The 19,141-nt window shown below is 38.4% G+C and overlaps 1 protein-coding gene across 1 annotated transcript in view; it reads right to left on the bottom strand.

Annotated features, from left to right (window-relative positions):
* LOC145765046 (cytochrome P450 3A31-like) overlaps positions 1-19,141 on the bottom strand; it is a 45,041-nt gene that overhangs the window by 10,940 nt on the left and 14,960 nt on the right. Inside the window, exons 8-10 of the mRNA XM_082576784.1 lie at positions 14,841-14,925; positions 13,308-13,438; positions 12,534-12,606 (exon numbers count right to left, since the gene is read on the bottom strand). Of these exons, the coding sequence (XP_082432910.1) occupies positions 12,534-12,606; positions 13,308-13,438; positions 14,841-14,925 (289 nt within the window). The remainder of the gene's footprint in view (positions 1-12,533; positions 12,607-13,307; positions 13,439-14,840; positions 14,926-19,141) is intronic.

The following is a 19,141-nucleotide window of genomic DNA, read 5'->3' as shown; positions in this document are numbered from 1 at the left end:
CGATAAGACGAAAACCAGAGAGCAGCATGGTTGTCCTTTGTGGATGTCACTAAAAACTTTCTTGGAAACAAAAAGGCTCACAATTACGAGGTTCTTGTGAGCGAAATGCTCTTTGCTTTTCGCGACTTAAGATGCAGAATGAGCATTAAAGTTCATTTCTTATTCAGTCATCTGGAGAAAACCTTGGAGCTGTCAGTGACGAACAAGGAGAGCGGTTCCACCAGGATCTTATGAAAGTAGAAGAACGTTACCAAGGCCGATGGAATCGACACATGATGGCAGAGCTGGGTTTACTGCTGGAGCATTAAACGAGACTGCCCCCAAAAAGCTTACAAACGCAAGACAGGGATATCTAAAGAAGGGGATACGAAGGCTTTTATTACGCCTGACAATAGAAGGGCTTTTGTTTATCGTAAATAATCTGTGTTTATCGTAAAATGACAATTGGCAGTGGCACCGATAGTAGTTTAATAAATCTTGTTATGATAACTTGCATTGCGCTATTATAGAATCAGGCCTGGATATTCACAGCATGCTCATGGTTGCTTGTAAATTCAACTACCCATATACTTGCGTTACATCCAGCCTGCTGCAAAGGCTTTGTTTAAAAAAACAGCTTACTGGTAACTTTTCACCTGTGTTTGTAAACAAGTATTCTTTAAATATGCTCTACGTAACATTTGCTAACTGTCTTCTGTAGCTCATTGTACGAGCTGCACTACAAAACTTTCTACGATTTTAAAAAGAACCACATGTTTAAAGCACTACAAACTACCGCCCTGGTAGTGTCATGAGAATAAGGCAATCGCTGCGAGCCTTCATATCCCCTTCTCTAGATATTCCTGACACAAGAGCCTCAAACGCCAATTTTTGCCCAGCATGTAGTGTGGATTTCGCTTTCTATTTTCAGCCGGTAAACTTTTCTCACAACATCAAACTTTTAAAGGAGCTTATTTATGCTTGTAATTGCAATAGGTCTGCAGGCAGTGCTATGGTTACTACTGTAGTTGTGAAAATGATTCGTTTAATTGTTATGTATATAGCCTATATAGTTTTTAAAATTTTGTTCACGACGCTTTTCGAATGATTTTGTAATGTTTTTTTCAATATTTTGGTGCATTTCTATCAGTAAGTATAGATCTAAGCTATAGACAAAACAGTTAAGCAGTTATTTCAGTCGTAAAAGATGTTTTTTTGTCCAATTCCTCAAAACATAATTGTTTTGAAAAATATTCAGTTTTTACTCAAAAAAAGAAAAAAAAATCAAAATTTGCAAAAAATCTAGAGCTTCTAGACCAAAAACAACGTCATATTCGGATTCAGCACCCCAAAATTACCCAAAATCAAGTGAATTTGAAAATGCAACAAATTTTTTGTTGACCAGTGTAATCCACTAAATACGAATAGTAAACTTATTGCACATGCTTTAATTCTTATGGTGCCTTATTTATTTAAATTTACCCAACATATTAGCCTAATAACTTTGTAAAAGTCAAAAGTGAAGTGTGCTACATCTGCAAGATTGTTTCAGTGAGAAAAATGATGAGTTGGTTTAGATCTCACAATAGCATCGAATCGGGGCTTTCTGTCACTTGCTGATATCCTCCAAAGCTCAAGAAGATGAGCGTTTGTGATTCTCATTCTATGCTTGTTTTTTACAAAACTCATTGATGAAAACAACGACTCACAAAGGTAGGCTACGTAGAAGCGAAGCAAGTAAGGACCCTTCTAGCCAGCCTGATTATAATTGGGTACCTTTCCAAGGTTACAAGTGAACCAAAACACATTTGGATCTGCGATACAAATCTTATCTCGTTTGAGATTACACATTTCTACCAACATTAGACACCAGCAGCAATGCATATTCAGTGAAAAGTTGGGTTTTCCAAGTGCCATCAACATCAGCAGACAGTGAACTGACTGAACGGATTTCATAAAATTCCTTGAACCTGTTACAGAATTCAGTGTCCAAATTTTCCAGGAATTCGACAAAGCAAGGCAAATCGTTATCGCAGCTAACTTCTTGTAGAGTCACTTTCAAGCATGGAAAGTGGAGCATGTCTTGGTGAGATCTGAAACGAATAGCAACAGCTGTTGCTTGAAAGATTTCACTGCTGACCACAGTTAAATGATAGTGCGCCCCTTGCCCTGGAGCTTCAAGTTCAGAGTAGCCTATTCTATTTAAATGGTTAAAACAGTCAGCAAGAAAAGCCAAGTTACATAGATTGGTACCTTCAAGCAGAGTACAAGTTTCACCCTTTTCATTCAAAAACATGACTAAGTCTTTATGAAGGTACCACAGACCCACAGCCTTTTCAAAGCATTGCCCTTATTTAGCCATCTCACGTTATTATGCGGAAGTCACAAAATTCAGCATTATGCTGATCCAGAAAGTTCCTTAGTTGCCGGTGCTTTAGCGATGCTTTAGAAAATGCTTCACTGTCATCCGCGGTTATCGCATCTTTTCCGTTGACATTGGAAAATCCATACTAAAAGTTGAACAGGATCGAGATCCGCCATTTGAACACCACTGGACTAGATAAAAAGTATCAAAAGAAAACAAAGAAGAATGTTCTAATGTGTGTGAGCAAGTTTATCGTATTTGCAAGCTGTTTTGTCAATTCCTTCCAATATCAGAAACAGGTCTTAGGTTGCATATGCGTGGACTGGAAGTTACATCACACACGTGACTGTGATGAAGAGTTGTCATTTATTTAAGTTAAAATCGAACTGTTGCAGTACGATGACTATAGGTTATATAGAGCAAGGGTTACCAAACTTTTTACCATCTTGTACTACTTGGGCATCCCGTATTGTCAGCGCGTACCACTTCTTGCACTGATTAGATTGGACTTTAGTCAGTTCAGAAGAAGAATATACGATTCATTATAATAACAATGTTTGTCGTATCCAGGCTTACACCAGGTGGTTGAAGATTTAAATAAAGTGGACGGGAAGGCAAGGATCCACTCTTCGTGTCCACCTTCAGGCATTCCCTTGTGTCCTGCCAAAGACATAGCCGCATGCTATTAAGCGGTGTCGAACAGGCGCCCTTTCGATTGCCGTTCCAGGCTAGAATAACAATAAAAGACCACGACTAAATGTAATGAAAATTTGTTATTGTTGATCTTCTACCTATTGGCTGATGCAGGGCGATAATTTGCACACCGCATCGAACGTTATGTACCGGAACCACGTCATGACTGAAAATCCCTATTCGCAATCTCACGTAGAAGGGGAAATCCGTAGCTGTGGAACAGAGTGAGAAGCTAGCATTGAGTATGAAGAGGCCATACAAAGCTTTACCAAGCTAAGCTAGCGTCAAGTATGAAGAGGACAAAGTTTATCAAGAGAACACTATTCATGTTTTGCAGGATCAGTAGCCCCTCCAATTGTTTTTTGTAGAAGAAAGCAGTTAAAGTAATATTCTTGCTAAATCAATTAATTAATAACCTATATTTTGAAGATTGTAATATTACGAAACAATAGCATAGGCATACGAAGCCGAGCAACGTTATCAAGTTTAACATATTCAAGCTTTACATCCGGGCGATGGGGCACTGGAACAAACCCAGACATGGCCTTTGCTAGCACTGGCAACGACAATCAGCTTCCGGACAGACGTGTGCTACAGAAGTTCCCTCGGTCCCAACACCGACCTTCTCTCATTACCGCAATACCGCTCAAGACACCAATTCCGAGTGAACCAGACAAGCGGTGGAACTTCCGTAAAGCCGACTGGAATCGCTTTTGCCTCCTTACCAACAAGTTCACAAATGAGTTACCTCCACCTAACTGTCACAATGTGGACGAGGCCTACCAGGACTTTTGCAACACCATCTTAACATGTGCCAAACAAGCCATCCCTCGCGGTCGTAGAAGTAACTACACTCCGTGCTGGGATGCAGAGTGCGAGCGCCTCTATCAATCTTTTGTTAGCTCTTCAGATGGTCAAACAACACCCTCAGCCGCCAAGGCTTTTCTGGAAAGACTCGATGCAAAAAGAAAAGAACGCTGGACAGAGACCATCCAATCTATCGATCTCTCGCACTCAAGCCGTACAGCATGGAGCATACTCAATAACCTTACCGGACGATCAAGACAATCACCCCGACAATGTCCCATTCCTGCTAATAAGATCGCATCACAGGTAATAAAAAATGGGATATATAAGCCGTGTGATCGTACCTCCGATCGGTTTGTTACCAAAGAAGTGACAAAGCTTTGGAAGGTCAACACACCTGACCAGGAGAGCATTTCTAGCTCCTTCTCACGGAGCGAATTCAATGCTGCCCTCAAGCACCTAAAACCTGGTAAGGCCCCTGGTCCAGATAGGATATGTCCAGAGCTTATCATGCACGCTGGTTATATTCTAAAGTCCTGGTTATGCGATTTCCTGTCGTCCTGCCTGCGCCGCCTCAAGATTCCTAAAGTATGGAGAAGATCTCTGGTCGTCGCGATCCCTAAGCCAAACAAACCACTAGATGATGCAAAGAGCTATCGCCCCATCTCCTTGCTCTGCATCCCTTTCAAGATCCTTGAGAGACTGATCTACGCCCGTGTCGAACCAATTGACCCACTGCTTCCCAACGAACAAGCTGGATTCCGACACGGGAGGTCAACTGTAGACCAAGTCACACTATACTAACTCAGGATATTGAGGAGAGTTTCTCGGCAAAAAAGAAAGCGGGGGCTGTTTTTATCGACCTAACAGCAGCCTATGACACTGTTTGGCACCGTGGCCTAGTCTACAAGCTACTCCGCCTACTCCCTGAAAGGCACATGGTCAAAATGATCACGGAACTCATCCACAACAGGAGTTTTACCCTTACCACCGGAAGCGGAAAACCAAGTAGACTGCGGCGACTCAAAAACGGTGTCCCACAGGGATCAGTCTTGGCTCCCCTCCTTTTCAACGTCTATACGCATGACCTACCATCAACAACATCTCACAAATATGCATATGCTGATGACTTGGCCATCTTGCACTCTGCGAAAGACTGGCAATCATTACAAACGACGTTGAGCCAAAACATGACGACCATATCTGGATACCTTCATCAATGGAAACTGAAGCTCATCGAAAGTAAAACTGTGACGGCAGCCTTCCATCTCAACAACAGGGAGGCAAAACGTGATCTGAAAGTGACCGTTAACGGCAAAATTCTGCCGCCCTGCCCAGAACCAACATACCTTGGGGTTACACTTGACAGGTCACTCACATACCGTCACCATTTACAGTCACTACGCAAAAAGCTGACATCTCGCGTCGCCCTGCTGAGACGTTTGGCAGGCACAACTTGGGGCGCAGGTGCTGACACCTTGCGCACTGCAACCCTGGCTTTGGTTCACTCCACTGCTGAATACTGCGCCCCTGCCTGGTGCCGCAGTGCCCACACCCGCCTCATCGACAGCCCAATCAACGACGCATTGCGAATTGTGACTGGATGCCTGCGCCCAACTCCAACAGAGTATTTACCAATCCTTGCAGGCATCCAACCTGCTGAGCTTCGCCGAAAGGGAGCCATTATACACCTGGCTCGCCGGGCGGGGGATCCTGACCACTTGCTTCATGCAAAACTCAACATCCCACCTCAGGAATCTCCCCGGCAACTAAAGTCAAGACACCCCTTTGTGCCAGCTGCTGTTGAATTACTACAACCATTCAGCGATCGTGCCATCAGCGCAGCACACTTCATGGAAGACACTTGGAATGCAGCATGGTGCGCCACCGACACCAAACTACATGGTTTTATGCCCCACCTGGTGGCGCGCCCCCCTGGTATGGACCTTTCTCGGCCGACTTGGGTCAAGCTCAACAGAATCCGAACCGAAGTCGGTCGCTTCCATTCCAACATGCACAAGTGGGGTCTGGTTCCCTCATCGGCCTGCGAATGCGGCGCGGAGGAACAAACTGCTGACCATGTCGTTCTCGAATGTCCCATCTACAAGGCACCAAATGGAACGCATGGTATAGCAACGCTGGACGAAGCTACACTCACCTGGCTCTCCACCACCTGCCCTGAAATTTAATCTAGTCTCAAACGAAAGAAGAAGAAGATCACATTGTTCGTCGTATCCAGGCTTACACCTTGTAATTGAAGATTAGATTAACCGTATCTGTTACTGGCGTAGACCTTATGGTCTCGCCCTCTGCTAATTCAGCAATTTCACATAGAAGCAGTGACGCTAGAAACCTGAGATTTCTTGACTTTTAGTTTTTTTTCTTGCCCTAACTTTTAATCCCGATTATGCTGGTATCCGATAATTGTGAAGTTTTCAATAAACCTTTTGTCACAGCCAGTTATAAAATGCAAGAAATTTCCTGATATTCAATAGCTTGATTGACAGTTTATTATTAGCGTGCGGTTTCATTTTGTGTTTGTTATTCATTACGCGACAGCGCTAAAATTCCATTCTCCACCCAGGCAGCAAAATCCGTCATTTTTACATTGATTCAATGTCGATTTTGCTGTCTGGGTAGGGAGTTGGTCTTTGACGCGATATGAGTCATTCTTTGCTGGCGGACATCAATTAGGAAGGTAATTTATTATTTGCGCAAATTGCTTTGTAGTGCAAAAAGTGCATGGAATACTGTTTGTACAGAAACGGAAAAACAAAATTGATGAAATTCTGTGTTCTATGCAAGAGGACTTTCAAAATAAAATGTGAACTGAGAAATTTGACCAAGAAATGGCGAAAATAGGTCAAAAACCGAGTCTTTATCACCTTTTCTACCTAAAATACACAATCACGAATATATTTTGCGAAATAAATTGATTGAAGTGATAGATAAGGCTTTAGACCAAAGGCATACTTTTTCCCGTTGTTATTTGATATAAGCCGACGGAGTAATTAGCAATAAGAGAGACGTAGACCTGATGGTCTCGGCCAGTAACTCTTGCCTCCAAAAGGAAGCAGTGACAGATACGGTTAAGTGGGCGGGAAGGCAAGGAAGCCAATCTTCATGTTCACCTTCAAGCATGCCTTTAAGTGTCCTGCCAAAGACACAGCCGCATGCTCATGAGTGGTGTCGAACCGGCGACCCTTTCTATTGCGGTTCCAGCGCTCTCACCACTCGGCTATGCAGCCGACAATCACATGATGTGGTAGAAAGGTAAAGTGCAAAAAAAATAATTTTAAAATACAGAGAGCAAGAAAGATGAGCGCAGGCATACAATTGTCTGCTCAAAGGTGAATTGTTACGTTTTATGTACAAGGCTTCTAAGATCTTAGTTTGATACTCAGACCTGCCTCTGGATATGATCTCAAACTACTTGATAGAAACGTTGTTTTCGCATTCTGTAGATGAGAAAATGTGATCTTTAATTGTACTTTTTTGTATAGAATTCACATTCAGGTGTTCCCCAGCTCTAGTCGATAAACGTTTTATTGACATACCGATGTAGGGGAAAGCGGGCAAGTTGTGCAACGGGGTAAGTTGTGCAAGTCCCCGTTTGAAAGGAAATAAAGAGCGTAATGAATCTTTAACGGTATTATTATATTTTACCTATAATGCCTTTAAAGCACGTGAACCGCAATTATCAGTTTTTTGAGCAGGTTAGGCTTGATCAACGATATAAGGTGTTTAGGTCTTGGGATGTAAATTCGGATGCAAGCAAAATTTTGATTTTTTTGGATGCACAGTAGAACTAGTTAAACTTTAGCAGTAGGGGTCAGTAGACATATGATTTAGTTGTATTTTCGCAGGTAAAATTTTTTCGTACATTTGTTAGTTTTCCTGAAATTTTTTGTTCTTTAAAAAAAGTGTGAATGGGGCAAGTTGTGCAATTGATGACGGGGAAAGTTATGCAACTGTTCCTGTAAACCGCCTTTGTTAATTTACAAATGTTGTAGCCTATTAGCCATTTTTACTTAGTTTCAAATTCTGGAGATAGTGAATGAATGTAAAAATAGCTGATTTGTTAAATTGTCTGTATTTTTGCTGGCCGTAATATGTTGCTCAACTTGCCCCTAGTGTTGCTCAACTTACCCCATGGTGCTACACAGCTTGCTCCATGGTGCTGCACAACTTGCCCCGAAAAAATAATCCGGGGTAAGTTGTGCAATCGTTACTTAAACTTGAATACAGTGCAAAATAATAAATAAAACCAACCAGTTTTTGTCTTAAAACTTAGCTTATTAGTATGTTTTTGAAATGCAACACTTGAGTCTTCGAAAAAGTTAGTGAAATAAAAAAAAATTAGATATAAAAAAAAACCTGCTTAACTTGCCCCGCCTTCCCCCTATGTCAGGCTTGCATCACGCAAACTGAATTTATATATACGACATTAGAACATAGAGGAAAGGGCGTGGACGAATTTAGCTGGAAATATCTGCTTTCTTTGAACATTCTTTTTCAACAATTTTTGCTAGATTTTTTGAAAATCTTACCGAATTTTTTCCCAAGAATGGTACATCAAAAAAGCTGCTAAAATCGTCTTTTTCGGGTATATCTTTCGATTTTTTTTTATTCAAAAAAGCTTTCAATATTTTATCAAAAACATATGACAGGTATCCATTCAAATGTAACATATTGTTCAGCTTATTACTAGGGTGATTTTTTTGTAACCTAAAAAAATCAAAAAAGTGACTTTATTTTTGCAAAAAAGTAACCAAAAAATAACTTTATTTAACGAAAACAAGAAAGCGAAAGAAAAAGCAGCAATTCAACATAAAAAACATTTAAATTAGCTTCAATTTGTGCTCAAATTATAGTTACACATTCAAATTACACATATGTAATGTTTTACATTCTCTGGCAGAAAGTTTCTGTCAATCAAACACTTTAGCTGCTGCAGGGAAAACAAGTGATTAAATATAGTTAACACAATTTTTTTCATCGAAAAAATTACTTTACGAGTTTTCGGAATACACGCGATACGTACAAGCATGGGCTCGTGCAAACCTAAAATCTACATCATAGTAGAAGATATATTAAAAGTCTTGGCATTAGGCCTACATAGAATGTAAATTCATCTCTACAGTAGCGATGAAAGATAAATAAATAAGGGAATTAGGCAAAAAAGTATGCAAATAAAGTGACCTAACAAATGAAAAGTAACCTAAAAACACAAAAAGTGACTTTTGGTAACTTTATAACTTCTTAAATATTTACCCCACAACCATGAAATTTTGGTTCTACATTTCTTTTGTTAATTGGTACAAAAAAAAAAGTAATTTTAGTAACAAAAAATTGCCCTACGTTATTAGTTTCATTGTGGAACAACAAGTCCGTCGAACAAACCAAACGGGCACGAGATAAAAGACATAGCATTAATCCAGATTTCCACTTATTTGGACAAAAAGCGTTGTAATTTAAAAGTAGGCCAGTGTTGGTGGGTTTTTGCCAGATCTGTGTCAAATGAATCATAGTTTATTTTTACTTCAACATCTAAAAAGGCAATAGTGTTATCAGATTTTTCAACCGTGAATTAGATGTTTTGATGTTGAGCATTTAAAAGGTTTAAAAATTGAGAACAAGACCGATCGTTGCCAAAAATTGCAAAAATGTTGTCAACATAACGTACATACATTTTAAGGTAAAAATCACGAAACACTTCAAACATTTTCGTTTCTAAGTGCGCTAAATGAAGTTGGCCAAAGTTGGACCAAGTGGAGAACCCATGGTGACGTCATCGGTCTGCTTAAACGAGCGATTATTAAACATAAACATACCTTCAGTGGCCAGATTTAACAATTTTATGAAATCCCTTTTCTCAATGAGTGGCTGACGCGGTTGGTTGTCATTAAAAGTGTAATCAGAAATAACATTGATGGTTTCTCGAAGCGGCACGTTAGTAAATAGCGATGTCACATCGAAACTCACCATAACACTATTAGGAGGAAATTCAAAATTCCTCAGCTTTTCCATGAATTGTTTAGTCGAATTTAGCATGTAAGTGTTGGGAATAGACGGCTTTATGATATTGATAGAAAGAGTAATGTCGAAGTTATGAAACTGGCAAAAGCAGAAAGGAGATTAATAACAACATTTAGAAGGCGCCAGATGCAATTTGTAGGTCATATTCACAGTCATGGAGATTTGGAAAAATTAACATTATTGGGGATGATACAGGGAAAAAGAATGAGAGGTCGACAAAGATTAACTTATTTAAACAGCTTGAATCAATGGGTCACAAACACAACAGTCAAAACGAACGATTGTATACGAATGGTAAATGACAGAGAAGTTTGGAAGACCATGATCGACATCGTCTGTATCAGATCAGGCACATAATCATCATCATGATATTGTCCAGAAATTTTGCCAGTTGATATTCCGGAGTGCCAATCATGGAAACAACCGGTCTCGCAGGATTGCCTCGCTTATGTAGGCTACTTTGATCAAACCATATAATTTTCCAGGGCAGCTTCCAGTCGGGATCAGAGATTTTATCATGTCTTTATCGAATTTTTTCAAACATTTTTGAACATGATATTGAATAGACCTTTCTTTAAAAATTAGTGGATGTAGCCTACTTTAACAGTGTCATCGATTTCAATGAATTTGGTTTTACCTTTAATAATTTGGTCCAGTTTTTCAAAATAGTCTTCGCTGTCCAAAATGGCTACACCTTTGCCTTTATCAAATTTGCACACCTTGACATTAGGGCGTTTTGAAAGGGTGTTTAAGGGCGGTGGAGCGAAACAATAGCAATAGAAAAGCTTGAAGAAAATTGATTGATTTAAAAAAAATACCTGATGAGCAAGCTAGAAAGCTGTAAATCCTTTTTATAGTCTAGTGGAAAGCGTACCACTGGTTGAGAACCCCTGCCATAGAGGGTGCTGCGAGGTAGGCTACATCCCATTGTTTTTAAATTGCGCTTGACAATGCGACAACAAGAAGTAAATAAATATTGAATGGGGAGAATTGAATACTTAAGTTATTACTGTTTATGCATTATGTTGACAGCAGTGCATGGATTTGAAAGCGTGATTTAAGCTTGTAGCCTAGTAGGCTATACTAAGAAAAATGTTATGGTTTTATTTATTGTCGCTATACAACAGCTAAAGTTTTTTTTTAGCGACAGGGCTTATTTTTAATTTTATATCAGATTTACGATGTTATCACATTATAACCCAACTCACTGCGTCATGCAAGAAAGAATACATTCGGTACCGTTTTTAAAGTCTTCGGTTTGACCCGACCTGGGATCGATCTCAGATCCATCAGCACTACTGTAGAGCAGAAGCCAAAAACCACTCGGCCACTGAGCTGGTGTGGTAATGTAATAGGCCTAGGTCTATTGTTGACTGATCAGACATCACTTACACGAGATTTGCGTTAAAAGTTTAGTAGAGGCCGAAATTTTGACATGCCTTCAGATCGCTGGCGATATATTTTGTAATGAAGTCTCTTGTTGTCTAACTCTAACAAACCGTGCAGTTGTTTTAACGAAGTTGATTCAGGATTTGGTATTTGACTTTCATTCACCAACAGAAATTCAGTTATAACTATAGTCTATAGCCTATGTAAGTGAATCAACTTTCTTAAAACAACAGCACAGTTTGTTAGGCGACGAGAAACTTCACTACAAAATATACCGCCAGCGATCAAAAAGCATATCAAAATTTCGGCGCCGCCATTAAACTTCGGCCTGCACAATTGAAGGAAAGCGATGTAGCCTACAAATTGATCATTTTGTTTATTCTTCAAAACTACTGTCATCATTGGTGATAAAAGAAATAGGAAAACCCGAGAATAGTGAAAGAGCATGGACAAACTTAAGCATAGGCTACCGGCCTCTACCCGGCTGGGTAACTAGTTACAAATGTAGCAATGTGATTTCTGTTGTTGCTTATGTGTGATCAATTTCTCAATTCGAGGCTTCGTGTTGGTCAAAAAAGCCACTCTCTTATCATGGAGCAACCCATGTTGAAGGCGGTTCTGGCCAATTGTTATGATTTGGAGCATGGTGGAGAACACCTTTTCACACAGGTAGGTGGTCAAAAATGGAACGATCAATTCCAATGCTGCTCGTGCCAATGCAGGAATGGGTCTGGGAGTCGAAGTATTGGGCAGAGTTGCGGCATTGAGTGACCATTCTAGTAAAGTGTGCGTTGTATTACCCTAGTAGGCTAAAGATCATTCAAATTCGAGTATACACCATGGCTACCTGAAGGTGCGGCCAAATTGTCATATTTTGCAGATTTTGAGTAGAGCTAACGCTACTGTCTTACTGGTATTTCATAAAAAAAAACATTACTGTTTGCGGACTCGTAATGATATAAAACCTTTTTGCTGCTATGGGGAAGCATAACGATTGTGCTTATTTTTCAAAGCCAGGTGAAGTAAAAACCCAATTTTTCACGTGAGAAAACAATGAAAAAAAAACTTAAAATATTATTTTTAGAAAACTTTATTCCGACATTTATCAAAACTTGGCAAAATTTGGAAAAGTCTGCAGAATGTAGCAAATCAGCCCGTATCTTCAAGTGGTTATTTACGTTTATGCATTTCTATAACATGTAATTATTGCATAATATACTTGCGGTATTTTGACGAATGGACGATACAAGCTATGATTTACCTTTAGTGGGTTCATTTGCAAGCTCTTCTTCGCTAATTTCATGTTGTAGCATTTGTTGCATAATGTCGACTCTCTGTTATGCAACAATTTAAAGGTTTTAGCCAAGAAAAAACGTCAAACGCATTAATTTTAGCTTTGCGATGCTTTGAAAGTTGCAACTACAGCATCTGCTATTGAAAAATGAAACCAGCCCTGTCACATTTTACAAGTGCAACGCTGGTTAATAATGATATATATATTTCGAAGAGATGAAGCTGGAAATATAGCCATGAAAACTTTCCATTGTTATTATTGAGTGAAACCTCTACAAAGTTTAAATATATTTGGTTTGAGTTCCTTGCTTTATCTCGTTACACTCATAAAAATAATCTTGATGTACCATATGTTTGGCAAATTAGACTGATAACGTTGGAAGGTCTTTGGTATGCACTACATTCCTTCTTTCCCCATTGCTGCAACCCGCAATAATTTGTTTATAATATAGAACTATCAGCTAAGTGAAGTGTCGTAGCACCAGCAGTGCCTACAATATTTAGTCCACCAACTGCTCGACAAACATTCACACCTTTTAATATTGTCCACAATGTTTAATATTGCATTTTGGCACCAATTAAAACAATTGTCATACAGTACCATACGCATGCCTAAATAGTGGAAATGTCATTTTAACAACTTCATTAGGTATTAGGCGTACTTATACATTTTAAGACTCCAGGCTACATGTAGAATTATATAGTTAGAACTATAATTGAAGATAATTTGGAGCGTTCCTACCTGTTTCTGGTTAGGCTCATTTTTATTTTTGATGATTTTTTCTGTTAACCTCCAATAGTAGTTAAGAAAGTCTTTCGGAAATATGCTATAGTTCATCTTTTCCGCTATCGTTTCTGTCCACGGTATCAACACTGGAAAACAAGATTTTTGTCAAGGTTTACTCACAGACTCATTAGATTCAGACCTCACTGAATAATGCAACGCATGTTTGTCATTCTTGGTGACTGATGTCAAGTTGGGATGTTTACACTCAGTATCTGAAATATTTTATACAGCTTTAGTAGGTTTAACTGTAACATTTGCCGTATAGTTAGATCTAACATATTATGTTGGTAGTGTTAAGCTTTGGTAGTTTTATATGTTTGTGGTATTGTCGTACTTTGCACGAAGTAGCCTACTTTGCAAGAAGTTTGTCCGCCCCGATAGCTCAGTTGGTTAGCCAGTCACTTCTAGAACGAAGAAGGTTCAAGATCAAGCGGCGCTGGTTCGACTCTCGGGGCTTGCGCTTGAGCAATGCACGTTAAGGACTGCTCTCCATTCAACGGCATCTAATGGATGGAATAGTTCCCCGGCAAAAATACTTCAACAATCGGAAACTTCTCTCTGCCAATTTCGGTGACCGGGCCGCGAATTTTTTTTTCCCACGAGCTTTCTGTCTCATTGATTCTAATCACTCTAAAAGTAAGATTTTCCGAAAGTGTTTTGAGAGATTGGTTGATTCAGATTGCGAAATAACTATTTGCCAATGAAATTCTGCAATGATAATAAAATATAAGCTTTCCCTAACCCTACTTTTTTTGAAAAGCTCTTGTGCACAGCAAAAATTAATTTAAAGAAAAAAAAAGTTTGACTTTGACGGGCGTCGAACCCTCGTTTTCACGTACACTAGGCAGAGGATGAAACCACTGAACCAACCGTGCCAAAGAGAAAATGTTGCATTCACACGGTTTTAATAGCCTACAAACTTTTACCAAAATATGTAAATGAGACAGAAAGTACGTGGGAAAAAAATTTCGCGACCGGGCCTGCGTCAGTGATTCAAAGCCTCTATACAAGTATGCGAAACTGCCAGGATTAACCTCTGCAAGAAGCTTTCCCAGTCCGAGGATAAAAATTCATCAATCAATCAAAATAAAATGTTTGTGATGAGCAGAATGGTAACACTTGGAACCACCTTTTTGTTAACGTATAGCGTCAAGAGGTCAGCGCTAATCTATAAGAAAGGGGAAAGTTGGAAGTCAAATATGATGCTATTGGTAGTCTATTCCTTCGCATCGCATTGGCATGCAGCAGAGGCCCCCATGTCTCAACATGTCAAACAAGCATTAGGCCTACTGTAGCCTACCTTAGTGTAATGACAAATTTTCATCAATTTTATATGGAACAATGTGTACGATTAAGTCTTATTTTATTATAAAGCTTCGGGCCTGTGAGTTTTAAAATTTTTGCATTAAATTTCACTTACGGTTTCATATTTCTAAATATTCCGCTTTGAGATAATAGATACGTATAAATGTAATCTACAATACCTACTGAAAAGAATAACAAGTGGATTTTTAAAAAAATCATTGCTCAGCAGCGTCTTTGCTTTTCTGATCAGCTCTGAATCTTCACCGTCCTGTAAAACAATGCGGTTCAAATGCTTTGTGTGGGTAATTTTTAAATGCGGTGATGTTTTGATTGGAGTCGGGTATCAAGCTACGGAGTATCAAATGACAAGCCATGACATTGTGCAAGATTTTGAATGATTGCAAGCCTGGTGTTGTCACTGACATGATTACCTGGATGCCTGTCCTTACTGCTTTTATAAGTTGCTCGTCTGAGCAGTGGTAGATAAGTATAGTAGGTTGTTATCAGAGGTGGGCATCTGCTACTCAGTAGCACGCTTCTCACTACCGCTACTCTGCTAAAGTAGTGCGCGCTACTGCTACTTCTGTCGCTACTTTTATCTTAACTGACACAGAACGTCCTTTATTGTGACGTTAAATGACCTTGAAAACGAATGACATCATTCGTTTACTCTGCCATTTCAAAGTCGTTATGGAAAGCACGTTGTAGGAGAAATTTATTGTTGCGCATATTTCAAAAACACGAGCATTTGGAAATGCTAGTCGCTGAGTCCTTCCGCTTGGCATCAGCACGTCTTTTCCGACAGAAAAAGGTCTCTCCACCGCAGCACTGGAAGGAATGAAGAGTTGCATTTAATGAAAAGACGTTGTACATCGGCACTGGGTAATCTTTCCAGAAACTTGCTTGAAGAATAGACTAACAAGACATAAATGGATATACGTATCACTGAGAGAGAAATGAAAACGGACAATGCCTTCTTCATATTCAGGGATATCTATAACTAGGCTACTTCATATTTTAGAAAAACACTCCATGATAGTCATTAACAATAAATTTCAAATGAATCAAAGTAAACTTCAAACTTTCACGTATCCAACTAGCTACAAAGCACAATTAGATTACATTCTTATCAATAAGAAATGGAAAATTTGTGCTCAAAAAATCATACCAAAGACTGCGAATCCTACTACATTATCCTCCCACATAATTCAGAATATTGAATGGACACAAAAAGGATTCGTTTGAGTTTACAAGCGAACAAACCACCAAAAAATAAAATAAGATTAAACTGGACTGCCCTGAACGACTTGAAAATCAGAGAACAATTTAGCGTAGAAGAACGAAGCAGACATAAAGTTCTATATGCTTTGGATGATGAACAATGTGCTCATTCTAATTATGAATCAATGACTCAAGCGACTCACAAAGCCGCCGAAGATATTCAACCTAAAACAAGAATAACAAGAAAGAATGGACCATGAGAAGATAAAGATATATCTGCCAAAAGAAAACAAGTGAAACAAGCATATACCACACAACCAAAACAAACTCGAAACAATACAATGATATTAAAGCGAAGAAAGAATTAACAGAAAAGTACAGGAAAAAGCAAGAAGGCTATATCAAACAAAAAATTACTCTTATCCAAAGTGCAGCATGACAAAAACAAGGGAAACTATCTAGCAATAATAAGCAATAATGAGAATCAATGTTGATGATGTCCGGGTTGCGAATATTTTTCCCACGAACTGTTTGTCTTACTTGCATATTTCTGTAAGTGTAGCCATTACAAGTTACCGCGTGCGGTAACTGGTGTGGTTTTACCGATTCACTTTTTTTGCCTGGTTTTCAAAGTCAGCAGCCAATTTTCGCCCTCCAGGTATGAATCTAAACATTGAACTTGAAAAATAACAAAGCCTGGAGACATACCTAGTCAAGCTAAGTTTAAAAATTTGAGAAAAGAAATGGATTCTGGTCACTTTAAAAGTAAGATTTTCCGAATTGGTTAAGAATTAACCCTAACCCTAAGAATTAACTCTAACCCATTAACCTTAACCCTCCGGTTTTGAAAAGCTTTTGTGCACAGCAAAAATTAATTTAAAGAAAAAAAAATTGACTTGGATGGGCGTCGAACCGTTGTTCTCACGAACATTAGGCACAAGATGAAACCACAGAACTAAACATGCCAACGAAAAAATGTTTGCATTCACATATTAATGCGAACTCCATGCGAAGTAACCGACAGATAAAATTACCGCCGGGTAAACCATAATGGCTTCACTTACCGAAATATGTAAATGAGACAGAAAGTTTGTGGGAAAAAAAAAACTTTGCGTCCGGGCACGCCCGAATGCAAGGTGATGATGATTAAAATATTTGAGTACGCCTACCTCGTTTCATAACATAAAATTAACCATTACCTTATGCTAAAAGTGGTATATTCACTGCATATATGAAAAGCATGCAACACAACTCTGTTCAGCGCAACAAGAATGTCCACTGATTTCAAGGAGGTTTTAAAGTACTTTTGTAAGAGTGAGCAAGTTACAGTACTTATTTACACTTTTAACACATGGAAAATGTCTCTTTCGATTAAAACATGTCAATCTATGCCCGGATTTAAGGTTTTTCTATAATTTTTTTTTTTAAATTAATAGAATTTTTGCGACATTCACAAAGAACTTTTGATTTTTTTATGTGTACCGTAACATAGCATGATTGCTTTAGACTTAAACATTCAAAGTAATGCGGAAGGACAGAAACACAATCATGATTATGTATTTAATTTGGACCTACAAACTTCATAAAAGTAAGCATGGTATTATAAGCTACTCGATTTGATTTGACTAAGGTGCATCAAAAGATAGCATTAGAAAACAAAAATTGTCGTTGCATTGACACTGACACTCGCCCTTGCCTCAATTTGTGGTGCTAAATTCAATATTCAATGTAGTTGGTTTGATAACTGAAAGTTTTTTTGTTTCAAAGTGTTTATCAAAACGTTTTCTAAAACATTTCGTGTCTTTTCATACAGTGAATTTTTTTTTTCAAATATATTTATTTATTTTTTGTTTCCAACTAACGTCATTAGATATTGTGAAGGGAGCGCTCTTCCTGGCCATCAACACAGGACTGATAGCTAGAAAGAAATTGTCATTAGAAATTGTCTAAGAAATTCTTATTTACCTACTAAAAGTGAACATTACTGAAAATAAAATTATTTCAAAAATATTTATCAAAGTTTTTTTAAGACATTTTATATCTTTTCATAGATTGAAAAATACTTTTTCCAAAAATTTTATCAGTGTTTTTATTTTGTTTTAAACGAACGTCATTAAAAATTATCTAAGAAAGTTTTTTTTTACATACCACAAGTAAACATTTTTGAATTTTTTTTTCAAAAGTCTTTATCAAATTTTTTTCTAAGACATTTTATGCCAGCCAACAGATTTTCTGCCATTCAACATTTTTCTGTTTAGCAAATTTTTAAAGTTTTATCGCAAAATAATAGGGCTTGCTTTATACTAACCATACATTTATAACAAGAATTTCATTCTGAAATCACGTTAACCACCGCTCAAAAAAAAATTGTGAGCTTAGGCCTGCCAGCAGGTTATACCAAGAAATTTAATAAGGGCATCGTTTAAGGGAGCACCACTTAGACCCCCATTTTGTCAACTGTTTCAATAAATAACCAAAAGTGTACGTAAGTTAGAAATAAACTATAGCGACAATTTTGATAAATAACCTAAAATAGGCTCATATAATTACAGAATGTTTTGCCTCCAGGGTGTGTTAACATCCAAACCCAATCACCACCCCTTGCACACAGTTTAGTATGCAAGCTTAACTACATAGCATAAGCGAATACAAAGTGTTCATCTAATGTGAAACTACTGTACAGTCTCTGTGGGTCGAGTCGGTTAACAAACCGGTATATGTTTGGCAAGCTGTACCCCAGTCTTCGAGAATTGCATGCGTCCACTGGTCTACAAGGTGTTCTCAAAACAGTCCCAAAGACAGATTGATGAATGACAGTTTCCACAAAAACTTTAAAACAAGGCATAGAAAATCATTTTGAGTGCCGCCAATACTCAAGTCTGAAACATTTTACAAATATGATGTGGAGCCAGTTTCCTTTGCTCCCTTTCGTTTTGTGTTTTATTGGTGCTCTCTATTGCCATCTCCCCATACATGTCTTGTAAATTACGATAAATTTAGTTTTCTGGATTTATGTCCGCCATAGAAAGGAGCACTAGCAAGTGAGTTTCATCTCAAATTTAATTATTGTTTTTATATTTCAGCAAAGTAACAAATTGTTAAGTTAAAATCAGTTGATCTAGAAGGCTACATTGGAATACACAATTGTTGTGTCATAAACAACATTGAAGGTTATCGTCCACTGATACCTGTTCGTTTGTCTCTGGCGGTATAGGTGTTTGCTTAGGTTCAGGGACGCCGGAGCGATTTTTGATTAGGTGCAG

This window comes from Aplidium turbinatum, chromosome 2 (assembly GCF_918807975.1).
Source record: "Aplidium turbinatum chromosome 2, kaAplTurb1.1, whole genome shotgun sequence".
NCBI classification, from domain to species: domain Eukaryota; kingdom Metazoa; phylum Chordata; class Ascidiacea; order Aplousobranchia; family Polyclinidae; genus Aplidium; species Aplidium turbinatum.
Note: the sequence above shows the minus strand (reverse complement) of the source record. Positions and strands in the feature narration are given on the sequence as shown.